Below are 13770 nucleotides of genomic sequence, written 5' to 3'. Positions count from 1 at the left end.
GCAGGCAAGCAACAGACTGAGGGACAGGCCCAGCTCCAGTTGTTGGGGACCTAAATGAAGAGCAAACTGCTCATCTGCTACATATGTGTAGGGGCTTAGGTCCAGCCTGCACTCACTCTTTGGTTAGTGATTCAGCCTCTGGGAGCCCCTAAGAGTTCAGGTTAGTTGACTCTGTTGGTCTTCCTGTGGAGTCCCTTTCCTCTGCAGGTCCCTTAATCTTTTTTCCTACCAACTCCCCAAGTTCAAACCAGAAATTCATGTTACATACTTGACTTTGAGCCACTGTGACACCAGGCTAGATCTACGTGAGGCAAGCAAGAATAGGATAATGACATATGTCGCTAAATGTGTGAGTAGACCCATTCTGTAGCAGGTTCCTGTGTAATGCTCAGCCTGGGTTTGAACATGAAACAAGCTTTATATTTGTGACCCACTACCCGAAGGAAACAGCCATGCATGTGACAGTTGTCATGTATCAGATACCATCTTACTCCAGCTTTCATGAGGATGGTCAGCTCTGTGATTTACAAACTTACATGTGTTTGCTGCTGCTTGTGACCTTTCAAACACAGACCTGTTCTCATCCTGATAAGGTTGTAATCGTAGAAAGTGAGGGGCTCAGCCTCATTCTGACCATGTGAGTACCTGCTGTTGCATCATCGATGCGTGGAATGAAGAGCCCTTTGGCTTGAAGAGCAAGCCGATGTATCAAATGCAATCCGTTTCATTAGAGCTATTCGAAGCATTGGTGTGTTTTCTAGACTTGCAGTAGAATACACTACTCTTGCCACATATATTTTTTATATCAAAAATTGATGCTCCTAAAAATACTATACGACTCAAAGCAGAAAAGGGTATTTTGTTTCCTATAATATTCTGACCAAATCCTCCAAATGATAAAATTATCTCTAACTTAAGATGGCGGTATTTTGAAACAGAATCTCTGAAGTTAAGAAAAGCTCAATTTGTGCCTGAGGCTAAGGCTTAGCGGTAGGGGACTCGCCTAGCATGTGCCTGGTTTGATCCACAGCACCACAAAAATTAGCTAATTGTTTAATTAAAGTGGTAGCACCCAACTACTATATCTATAATATAACCCCAGCCCCTAAGATTCAAGGATTTCTGTGGGGGGTGTAAGACAGATTGTAAGAGCCAGGGAAGCAGAGACTTTACTCTAAGATTGGGTCTCCTAAGAACATCAGAAGCTACATCCATGAAGTCTCATCCATGACTAACTGAACGTGATCAAAGCAAGACCAGTTCTAATAGACATGTTAACATTGATCTGGGGCTGCTCACAGGGTCACAACCCTAGATGAAGACATACAGGCAAATAAGGAATCTTGAGAATGGGGAAAACAGTCTTTCTCAGGAAAGAGCACACCAAGTGGTTATACAATACCAAATTTTGTTAACTCCGAAAACATATTCATACAGTTAATGTTACACAGACTGAGCAGTTCTATTTTATATTAGGTGTGTGTGTGTGTGTGTGTGTGTGTGTGTGTGTGTGTGCATGTAAAAGCAATTAAAAAGGTCATGAACACATAAAAACTTAAAAGTAGGGCCAAGGCTAGAAGTAAATAGGAGCTTCTAAAGGGTGGGAAAGGAAAGGGAGAATGATGTAATCATATTAAATTCTCAAAATATAGAAAAGTATTTACTGGGCCAGGGTATAAAACAATAAGAGAACATGTACTTAGTACTTACGAGTTCATAGCACATGCACACTCACACACATGAAAACCTAACAGAAAGGAAAACAATAATTTACGTTTGTACAATATGAAAATGGTTTTAAAGGTGAGTATCTCTTTCTGGGCATTGTGGCACACAGTTAAAATTCCTACACTCAGGAGGCAGGGGCAGGCAGATTTCTTGGAGTTTGATGCTAGACCAGGTCTGCATAGCACTACCAGCCACCTGTGTGGTAAGACCTTGTTTCAAAAGCAAACTCTCCCTCTTGACAACTCATCCTCATTTGTTTCTTTAAGAGTCCAAAAAGTGATCACTTTCCTTGCAACTCAGATCTCATTATACCCTAAACAACACAGGTGTTAAGGAAATGTGATTGGGGGTTTGTGTGGGGGAGGGATAGCAGTTTGGGGACAGGGTCTCATTGACCTGGATCTCATTATGCATCCCAGGCTGGCCTCAGACTTACAAGGATGCCCTTGGCCATCCTCTCAAGTGCTAGGATCATCCCAGCTATGAGTCACTATGCCTGGCTTTGGCTATGCTTTAATAGTTAAGTGAAGAGGTCATATTCCCAACCTGCAGACGTGCACACAGACCCACACTGTGCTGTTCACATCATATCCTCTGATAACTCAATTCACATCATGAGTCAGTTATCCTCCGTTCCTCTGCCCAGCGATACTCAAATTCCATCCAACAAGGGTTATGTGTTTATACCATCTGCATTCCAAATTCCACCTAAGAAATGTTTAGAAATGTCAGAGGCCACATCTACTGCTTAATCTCGGAGCATACATTAGCCCTGGACACAAATCCTAAGTAAATGTTGTTCTCCTCACCTTAAGGTTAACTGCAGAAATATCTCCTGCTTGCCTACTACACATGCTTTCACAGGGGACAGAGAAGACTGTGTCTTTTCCTCTGAGCTACTTACAATCTTACAGAGAAGATGAGAAACAAGCCATGTTTGTGATGTAATAAGGAAGCATGTGATGTCAGGGAGCCTGACCTTGGCCAGGACTAGTCAGGTGGAGCTCTGAGTGAACAATTTAATGTCAGCTAGACAAAGACAGCAGCTGAGAGGAAAGCAAACTCTCCAGACAGGCGTCAAGATGCATGGTGTGTTTGAAAACCTGGACATGCAGATCAGCTTGATCCTAAGGAGAAGGACTAAGGCTGGAAAGCTGTGCCAGAGCCAGATGGCGACAGTCCCCTGAGCTTTGATGAGTGTCTCACTCTATTGCCGGGGAGAATGGAAAATTACTAGAGAGTGTGGGGTCAGAGCAAATGTGTCACAGAAAGAGGAGTACAGTGCTGTGCAGAGGGTACGTTCCTTGATGCCATCATCGGGAGCTGTGACAGGGCCAACTCTTGAAGCTGTCTCCGGAAGTACTGAATCCAAACCCTATAGCATACTCTGAGCAGTTTCTCTGGGTCATTGTGAGGTGCAGCAATGAGATTCCTCTGGATTTTCATAGAACTCCTAGTTGTTCAGCATCTTAGAATCACTCGGAGGGCTAAAAATAAACAAACTGCAGATGCTTTCTCCCTAACTAGAGACGTCTGTGATGATCTTGGTGCAGCCTGGCCATCAGCATTGCTTTTTATCTCTCGACAGCCAGTACAGAGAGCTGCTACATCAGAGAGCAGCAAGAGAGAACGGAGGTACGATATTGTAGATCAAGGTAGAGATCCCGGATGGCAACCATTGCCAGAAAGGTCTAAAAAGAACTGCAGATTAAAACAGGAGAGGCCAGGCCTTATTCCTTATGTCCTCTCTTCACAACATGCCTGCTTCCCCTGCAACTAGGCATAGATGCTGCAGGCCAACCTGATGGGCCACCCGTACTCTCTTCTCTGAGGGACTCCAGTTCCTTGTACTGGATACTGCAATATCAGGATAGAAAATGTCTCCTAGTGCCACCAGTGAAAATCACCAAGATGATCAATTTAAGGAAAGAAAGAGGCAGAGGAGGGAGAAGGGGGAAGGAGAAAGGAAAAGAAAAGGAAGAGAGATGTGGCAAATGCAGATGAAGAGAGGAACAAAGAGAAAGGGAGGACAGGGGGAGGAGGGAAGAGTGGGCAGTATCTTCCATGCTGAATTAAAACCAGTCCCTGGCCTAAGTAATCCCTCTCAGAGCTGTGACTGGGTCTCATCATATGAGGGCATCAGGCTGAGTGCTTTTGGAGTACCACTGTCCTTCATTTTTGTAAGGAGCCAGTGCCGTTGACACTGGTATTTTTAGGACTCCTCTGAGCAATAGATTTAAACAGACAGCTCAGTAGATAGTCTACTGGGACAGAGCTGTTGATGCCAGAGAAAGGCTTCGGGGACATTTCAACCCTGTTCCATTGAAGTCCCTACAACTGCTCTGAGAAGGGTAGGAAGCCTAGGACACAGGATTGGCTATGCCTTAGACACTGGCCAGCTCCTGGTGCACTAAAAGTGCACAGTTGCAGGGAGAGAGGGCTTCCTGAAGAAGATGGCAAGGGAGACAGAAGCTTGAAATGAAAGAAAAGGAAAGAGCTCCCAGGCATCAGGTGAATGAGGTCCTTCCAGCAGGCAGAAAATAAAACCAGAAATGCTCCCAATGCAATGCTGCTAAACCTGTGCTCTCAGAGAACTGCATTTGGAGTTTTTGCATTATGTTTGCCAAATTGCCAGAAGCCGGCAAAATCCATAGCTACTGACTCAAGGGAAGGCGGGCAGTGCTCTCATTGGCGGGCAACAGCCAGGAGTGAGACCTTGTGTTTTGCAACCAAAGAGAACTCTGGTTTTGGTTTGTTTGTTTGTTTGTTTGTTTGTTTAATGGAAACTTTAACCCCCTCAAAGGTCTTCTCCTGAGGGGAAATCAGATGTGAGGAAAAAAAGAGACAGGTGTGATGTGGTTTCAAGGCTCCTGTCTAGTGATTCCTCCTTGAGAAATTTTTATGAAACTTGGAGTCATTCAATGTTCAGGAGATATTCTGCTCTGTGATTTCCCTAAGGAGAGTGGAGATCTTTTCCATAAGCTTGACTGGAATTCAAAAATTTCCCCCAATGACAACAGTTGAGAAATGTGTACCCAGAGTGGGCAGCCCCACTATGTGAAAGTGGGCAGCCCCACCATATGAAAGCAGGCAGCCCCACTGTGTGGAAGCAGTTAACACTTGTACTCATCCCCAAACCTTGTCACTTTGGATCTGCAGCCACAGACGCTCAGAGAGACCAAGTGTCCTGGCCCTGGTCACACAGGGCTGCAGTGCCGCAGTAGCCGGGAAGATGGCAGGCAGGGGCCTGTATTCTACCTCAGGTCTCTGGTTCACCATCAGTGCTGTCTTGTCTACAGGGTAGTGCTCAGTGTTCTCTGGAACTATAGACAATTATATGGAACTCTGTTCAACAAGGCAAAGTCCTGATCTGCCACATTAAATATCATTTGAATGGAAATGCATGTACGCTTGTGTGTGTGTGTGTGTGTGTGTGTGTGTGTGTGTGTGTGTGTGTGTGTGTGTATGCCAGAGAAGGATGTCAGCTATCATCCTCAATCATCTTCTGCCTTATTCTCTGTAGAGTGATCTCCATTTCAGAAAGGCTGCCTGGCCAGCAAGCTTCAAGGGTCCCCATGTCTCTGTCACCCCCAGGCTAATGAATCTCTGTAAGCTCACGGTTACCCAGGATTAAAGGTGTGAGCAACCATGCCCAGTTCTTTACGTGATCTCAGTTCCTCAGGTTGGATATCAAGCATTCTTATGCGCTGAGCCATTTCTCCAGGACTCCAGAACCCTTAACCCCTAGAATGAGAATTTTGTAAGGGAGAAGCTGCCTGTTCGATGCCAAGTCCTGCCTGCTTAGATTCAGGCAGAGAAAGTGACCATTTGCCAAAGCTTCACCTTATATTTGCCATCTGATAATTTAACCTCTTATCCTAAGGCAACTATTGTTATCTTTATTCCCATTTTAGAGTTAAAGGAGTTGAAAAAAATAAAAGCTAAAGCTCAGAGAGGCCCAACAACTTATCCAAGGTCATTCAACTGAAGGGGAACGTGGAGGATATGAATCTGGACAGTGGAGCAGGGACACCAGCTGACCACATTTTCCATCCACAACAAACAGATGTGCAGAAAGGAATTGGAAGGGCATAATGTTACAATACAGCTGTGGTATTCACCACATAAGACCTCAGTATGTTCTTGAGGCAGAAGCTGGGGTGCCGGCATCTCGTGGTTCAGAGCCAAGTCACAGCTGTAAATCCCCAGCATGCACTGTACCCAGGAGGCATCAGACAGGGGGATGCTGGTCTCTGAAGGAGAATGAGAGGCATGGAGGAGAGGAGGGCCCAGCCCAGGAAGAACAGTGGGGTGAGGGGCAGTCCACTGCTGAACCGAGAAGCCTCCTTTCCAGGCAGGAGTCCCTCGATCACAGCAGCCATGCCATAAAGCAGAAAGGGAGCCAAGAGAGCAAACAGAGCTACACTCAGGACAGCAGGCATCATCTGTCACTTAAAGCCCAGCACTGAGGATGTGCTCTCAGAACTGGGGTTGCACTGTAGGCCAGCAAAGAACACCCTTCACTTGTTTCAGCTGATAGAACTTTCTGGAACACCGTCATTGAGTAGCAAGACATGACAAACAAGTTTACAAAAAAGGACTATGCCTCCAACTTCCTTGGTGGTTGTGAATGGCTATGGGCAAGATACTTTCCCTGTCGAGGTCACAGTTAGTTAACTGCGACCTGTCGATGGCAGGTCTGGAGTTCTTTCTACTCTCCAGGGATAGAACAACCAGTCTGTTTCCTACCTATTGAAGGCACAGACACACAGACAAGCAGAACCACACCCTTCCCTGATCTCTTGAGCTTAACAGTAGGTGAGCTTCAAATGATTCCAGGGAAGATCACAGTGTGATAAGTAATCGGCAAGGAGAGATCGCTGTTCCTAAAAGAGAAATCCAAGTCTAGAGAGATCAGAGACCTGTTGGCTACAAAGCCAAGGGATAAAGAGTAAAGTTTATCTGCCATAAAAGACTGCTTCTAGCAAGCAGGCAGTGTGTGCAAAGACAGAGTATGCTAAGTAAGGACTGAGTCAGCTCTTCGCAGCAAAGACCTGTGCTGGGAATAGAGTGTTCAGTCTGGTGTAGCCACCCCAGCTCAAGAGGAACACACACAGCCTGTGGTCATTACTTCAGCTATGTAGTTAGGGACACAGCTCAGTTGTTAGAATGCTTGTCAAGCAAGTGCAAAGGTCCGGTTCCAGTACTAGCCGCACAGGAACTGCATGCTTGCAGAGGCAGAAGGGTCAGACTCCCAAGGTCATCTTTGGAAACATAGTGGATCCGAGGCCACCCAGGATACACAAGACCTTGTCTCAAAAACAGAAAGAAATTACTAAAGCTCTGTCTAGTTTCAGCTTGGGGTCATTTCCTTTCCTTTCCTGGGGCTAAAGTTGTCTCAATTTATTCTGAGACTGAGTAATGTGGATGTTTTCCCACAATGCACAGCGGTTATTTACATAATGCATGAAGTCCTCTGCCTTTTTCTGTTTACAAGTCCTGCACATTTGAATCGCATCATCCCTTGCCTGACTGAAGGCCGACTCTTGACAGGATGACTTGGGAAGTCAGCACTGGGTTGCCTCCCATCTCTGTCACCTGAGAACAGCAGAGACTTCAGGCATGCCCAAAGAAACAATATCCGAGGATGTCCCCCATGGGGAAAATGCTCACAGCTAGTTCTCCCAAAGGTCCCTGAGCCTACAGAGGATGTTTCCTGGCCAAGGGGTCTTGAGGACATCTTCATGCCCCACTCCCTTTTTAAGACATAGACACAGGGAGTCTAAAGAAATGGCTCCAGTGGATCTGAAGCTGGTTCCCAGCACCCATACTGGGCATCTCGCAGCCCCCTGGACCCCAGGGATGCCCTTTGCTGCCACAAGCACTTGCACATATACATCTTTGTGGCTTTCTCTCTGTGTCTTGCTGTCTCTGTCCCTGTTTCTTCCCCTCCTTCTTCCTCTCCCTCCCCCTCCTTTTCCCTCCCCTTCTTTCCTCCTCTGTAGCTCCCTCCCTCTCCCCTCTCTGTTTTTTTCTCTCATACACACACATGCACACACATAAAAACAAGTTAATTTTAGAAGATGGACCTTAATAGTGAAATTGCTTCCTACTCTCCCATCCACAGGCACGAGAAAAACAAAGCATTCAGAATTGCCCAGGAAAGCAGTGTGCCTCTGAACACCTCTGAAAACAAGTTAACACACAGTCGAGCCAGTTTCCAAACTTTATGTGACCTGGCCTGCCTTCTCCCAGTAGAGCTGGGGGACCTGTAAATTAATGTTGCCAAAGCAGAACTCTGGAGAAATGCCAACACAGGGTCTTCAGAGAATCCTGGGCATAGAGATTTCTTCAGAACAGGGGAGTTGAACCGAAAAGTTGTGACTTTGTCCTGAGGTGGGGAAAATGCACTAGCTTCCAGTGAGTTCCCACTCCAGAGTAGGGTAGCCCAAGAAACTGTTCATCTGGGAGAACTGCTGTATGGCAGAACCATAGCTTGGGACACATGACATCAAACTGAGTCCTCCGACTACGCTGGCAAAGACACCTTATTCCAGTACCACAGCTCATTAAGAGCATCAAGACTCAGAAGGGCTCAGGGGTATGTTGGATCCTCTTAGTAACTGAACTGTTAAATCAACTTGGGACCCACGTTGGACTTACTTCTCTTGCTCAGTACAGTTGGCTGCTTCTTTATTTTTAATGCCTATGGGAGAAAGAGAGAGACCCACCTGAAAGATGAGGAAACAAAGGCTTGGTAAAGTTTAGAAGCTTCCCATGGTCGGTCATACACTGGAGTGGTAGAGATGGGTGGGCAGAATTTCCATCCATTAGATCTTGGGTCTGCATCTAAGTGGCTCTACTTGATGTTATCCTGAGTTTCCTCTCCACTGAATGATGCTCCTCATTCTGACAAGGAGCCACTCAGGTTCTAGACAGAGTCATAAGACTCAGGCAGCTTGCAGCCACGGCTTAGGCCATGTGCAGGGACACAGTTTTGGGCTCGGGTCAGCTTTACTTTGGGAGTAGAGCCTAAGGAAATAGTTGCTTTTGCTTGAGGGATGAGTTAAAACAGACACTTGCTTGACCTCTACAAGTAGGCAGATGATTTGTATAATTAGGTAAAGAGCTTTCATGCTCATGTACATTTTGAACTCTAATGAGCTGTCGATATGAAAGGTTTGCCCTTGGCTCAGTTCTGAAGCAGAGCTTTTCCTTCCTCTGTGGAAAAGACCAGCACAGTAAACAGAACCTCGTTTCCATGGAAGCTTGTGCTCCCTGGCTTTTTCTTCTCAGTACTTAAAAAGGTAATTATTTGATTTCTCTTTATATTTTTGGATCTCATGCAGTGGTTAAGGATGGCCTTCTCAATCATGCCAGGCTATTTTGGGGAGCTTCCCTTTTTAGCTGGTCTTTAGATCCTTAGTTGTCTGGGAAGCAGGGTCCACCTGCTGGCCACTGCCATGAATTACAGTTGGGCAGAGCAAATGGACCTGACCTCAGAGAAGGCTAGAAAACTTGTCAGTGGCGGAACTCTCTGGTCAGGATGATGCCCACAGATAAATTGAGACCCCACATTCATAGCAGTGAGGCACACTGAACTGTCCCATCTGGTACCTTCTTGTCTGACCCTTTGCCGCCCCGTGGTGGCTGTTGTTAGAAATGCAGCTGAGAAGGACCACAACAGCACAGATGGCCTCAACCACCTTTCCTGAAAGTGTACTGCCTGCTAAATACTTTCTACCTGTTGTTAATTCACCAAGCAGCCGGGGGGGGGGCGTAAGAGTTACTCTGAATATTAAGACAAAAAGACCCACAGCATGGAGAGGACACGCAACTTGCCCAAGGTCATGTGACTCTGAAGGGCAGAACCATGATAAATATATACCCATTTCTGTCAATCTAAGGCCACATCCTACTCAGAAGAAATCTGTCAATCAATCCAAGGATAATTATATGTGCTAGGGGACCTGAGTACCAAGGTACACAATGCATGTACAGAGCTGGGTTCATTGTCAGGAGCAAGCACTTAAGGAGTCCAGCAGGGGATGGTAGAAGCATGTGCAAGGCCCAGCATTTGATATCTGGTATCACAGCCAGCATGAAGCAAGAAAGAAGCCAACATATTTCTGGGCATGTGTTCTTGTGTGGGCCCAAAGAAAGTGGAACGCCCAGGACCCTATTCAGCTTGCCCTTCTACCCTCCTGAGGCTCCATTTGCTCATCTGTAGAGTGGGAATTAGTGTACTCCCTCTTAAAGTTGGGGTGTCCCCTTTGAGAAGTACAGAACTTTCTCAAATGGCTATGCAAAATGTTTATCTTCTATGAAACCATTTGTAAATGAAAACCTCAAATGCAGTAAGTAGAGCAGTTTCCCAGTATTTTGGAAAATGCTAATAATATTATTAATTTTGAGTAGTAATCTTCTTTACCAATAGTCATTCTCTGTGGGTACCTATCATCTTTTTGAAAGGTTGTGCCACAGGTGGGCAGTCCTGGGTCTTGAACAGGCATTAGTAAACAGAAGTTTTCTCTCCTGAGCAGCAACGATCATTGCTACAGTGGAGCGCCAAGGACCAGAGACCTGCCCTGTCCCATTCCTTTGTGTGTTCTTCTTTAGATAATTATTTTGTTATTTTTTTATTGGTGTGTGTGGTTGTGTGAGTGTATGTCCTCTTTGTGTCTGTGGGCTGGGGAGGTGGGCAGAAGTCAGAAGAAATTGGCAGATCCCCCTGGAACTAGAGTTATAAGCATCTGTAAGATGCCCATTGCGGGTGCTGGGAACCAAACTCAGGTCCCCTAGAAAAGCAGCAAGTACCTGTAACCATTGAGCCATCTCTCTCCCACCTCCCTTTCCTGTATTCTATTGTATTGATGTTTCATGAATGGAAAGGTGAATGTGTGAGTGAATGAACTGACATTTGAATGAAGCTCAGGGTTAACTTTGCCTGCTCATCTCCTCTCTGCCACTGGGTTCCATGAGACTGGTTGGAGATCCCCAGTGCCAGGTACAACTCAGCTTCAGGGCCCATTCCAGTTCTGTACTGTCATCTCTACGAGCACCTGCTTTCTGGCAGAATTTTCCACGTTACTCTAAACAGTTCACTCTACTGCTTTGCAGCAAAGGATGTGTCATTTGCATTCATATTTTGAACAAGACATTTCTGAGGAGTCTAAGTAGATGTGGCACCTGGATCAGAAATGAAAATGTTCAAAGGAAAATATCAAATACAGCTCTTTGGAGCTTAGGGGCAGTTGGGGACACTGAATCTCACGTGTGTGCCAATCAGAAGAAGTTATGGGAGGTGGGGGGGTGCTGATTGTGGTGTATGTGTTCATTTGGAACAGGATTTTGAGCTGGTATCTGTGGGTGTCATAATAAAAATAAAACTTTATGATCCAAGTTAGAAGTAGTTGAATGGCCAATGCCTTGCTGGTTTCCTTCCTACACAACTCTTCCAGAGAGTTCTACAGTCTAGCTTCACACTTCCTCAAAGCTCTGGGGGCTTCTCTGGAATATCACCTAAAATTGTTCCACAGGGCTGTCATGGGATTGCTGCCTCAGGACACATCCACGGGTCTCAGTCCATTCTCAGGATCAAAGCAGGAGTACCTTGCCCACAACAGTGGAGAAGAGAAAGCAGTGCCAACTTCCTGCTGGGGAGACAATAGTCCGTAAAGCATCTGCATTCAAGCCTGAAGATCTGAGCTAAGATCCCAGCATCTACATAAAGCATCCCAGAAATCTCATATGCCATGAGCCTAGTGATGAGGTGTGGACACAGGGGTCATAACTGGAGTGTCCTGGCCAGTCAGTCTGGACAATTGATGATCTCCAGGTTCAATGAGAGACCCTTTATCAGAAGATCATGTAGAGAGAAACATAGGACCCACAATCATATGCACCCAAGTATACATACACCACACAAACACACATATGCTACTCATATGTTCCCAAACACACATATAAAATGCACAACACAGTCCAAGAGGTACTTTAATACATTCTATAAAGAATAACAAAGAAGGCAAACAATCATGTTCTTCAAAAGCATTGCCCCATTATACTAGAAATTGAACATTTTTTTCCTAGCATGGTTGTGCTTTAAACTTTTAAATAATGTTTGCTTTTAGAGGCTAGAAAGATAGTTCAGTCAGTAACATGCTCGCCATAAAATCATGAAGACATGAGTTTAATCTTCATCATTCATTTAAAAATCTAGGCCTGGTAGCATTCTCTTGACATGCCAGCACTAAGGAGATAGAGACAGTAGAACCCAGGGAGCTTCTTTCCAGCCAGTCTAGCCTACTTAGTGAATCCCAAGCTAAGGAAAGATACTGTCTCAATAAGACAAGGAGATGACTCCTGAGAAATAGCACCTACAATTGACTTCTAGCCTACACATACACATGTATACAAGCAAACACACACTCATACACATACACACTCTCATATACACATGCACAAGCACACGTTCAGGCATGTACACAAGAACACATTAACACACATGTTTGCAATTCAGTGCACACATACGCACATATCTGGATTCAGGCACACATACACATGCATGCTGGGTACACACATACACATGCATGTTCTTAGAAATAAATTTAAATATTTAATTAGTTGGTTAGTTAGTAGATGGTTAATATGTACTCAAAAAAGGAATAAGAACCATCCTATTTAAATAGCACTGTTTCCTATTAAGATTTTCTGTCATAACTATTGAAGAAAGCAGACCCAAGGATAGCCTGAAGTATAATGTTAGGTTTGCTTATAAATAAATGGAGACCATCAACTCCTCAAAAAGGAATTGATTTCTATGGCCTACCACTTACTGTAAAAACAATTTTATTTGAATACAGTGTGCTCGTTAACTTGTGGATGCTCTCACACAGTGGAAAAGTTGACTCATACAACACTAAAGCCTAAATCACAAATTTATAGTGCTCTATAGAAATGTCTCCCAAGCCACCCTACAGAGGTTTAGAGAGCAACCAGGGTTATGGAACTAGACCCTTCATACTAAGGATGGGCACATTGAAACCAGAGAAGCTGGAGAATGAGCTGAGACGTGGTGGCTTTTTTTATCTTTATGTGCAGTTGTTCTGCTGGGAAGGGAAGATAAGAAAAGATTTTTATCTTAGATCTAAAAGCAAGTAATTGGAAGTAGCCATCTGGAGAATGGTTGGGAATGTCTCCATGCTTATAAGAAGCGTAATGACTAATCCTCCATGGACCAGGACAGAAGCTGTCTGTGCCGTTCCAGGTGTTTCAGAGAGATATAAAGCTAGTGCTTTCCTGGGTGTTCATTGTGTGAGAACTTTGTCATTAGGTCCCAAAAGGTGTCAATCAGACCCTCATTAGGAGCAATTTCTTTAGAGAAATTCAGGTACCTAACAGATCCTGTTTAATGTATTTTAAGGTCCAGCTTCGTATGTTCTACTTGGACAACATTTATCTGAAATTTCACTCAGACTGGACAGGTTATTTATAAGATTTTTCTTAATGAAATAAGTTCATAGATCAAGATGGGGGCACATAGTGGTATAATATGAAAAGCCGAGGACTGAAGACATGTCTCAGTGGTTAAGAGCACTGACTGCTCTTCCAGAGGTCCTGAGTTCAGTTCCCAACAACCACATGGTGGCTGACAACCATCTGTAATGGGATCTGTCACCCTCTTCTGGTGTGTCTGAAGACAGCTACAGTATACAATAAATAAATAAATAAATACAGTAAATTAATCTTAAAAAAAGAAAAGCCGAATGTTTATTGGCATTTATGGCCAAAACTAATAGTCTCCCTTTTCTTATGTCTGTGTTTTGTGCAGCTGGACAATCCCGATGAACAGGCAGCCCAGATCAGACGAGAGCTGGATGGACGTCTCCAGATGGCAGACCAAACAGCCAGGGTAAGGAGCTCCATGGACCCTCACTGGTACCAGGCCACTGTCCCCCCAGGAGCTCCATGGACCCTCACTGGTACCAGGCCACTGTCCCCCCAGGAGCTCCATGGGCCCCTCACTGGTACCAGGCCACT

At 45.0% G+C, this 13770-nt stretch overlaps 1 protein-coding gene across 16 annotated transcripts in view; it reads left to right on the top strand.

Moving 5' to 3' along the window:
- CADPS (calcium dependent secretion activator) overlaps window positions 1-13770 on the top strand; it is a 431306-nt gene that overhangs the window by 179474 nt on the left and 238062 nt on the right. For all 16 annotated transcript variants that reach the window (XM_080926838.1, XM_080926837.1, XM_080926846.1 and 13 more), the window contains exon 4: window positions 13562-13642. In XM_080926838.1, coding sequence (XP_080782964.1) covers window positions 13562-13642 — 81 coding nt within the window. The remainder of the gene's footprint in view (window positions 1-13561; window positions 13643-13770) is intronic.

The sequence above is a fragment of the Micromys minutus genome (genome assembly GCF_963924665.1).
Source record: "Micromys minutus genome assembly, chromosome: 12".
Classification (NCBI taxonomy): Eukaryota; Metazoa; Chordata; class Mammalia; order Rodentia; family Muridae; genus Micromys; species Micromys minutus.
Note: the sequence above shows the minus strand (reverse complement) of the source record. Positions and strands in the feature narration are given on the sequence as shown.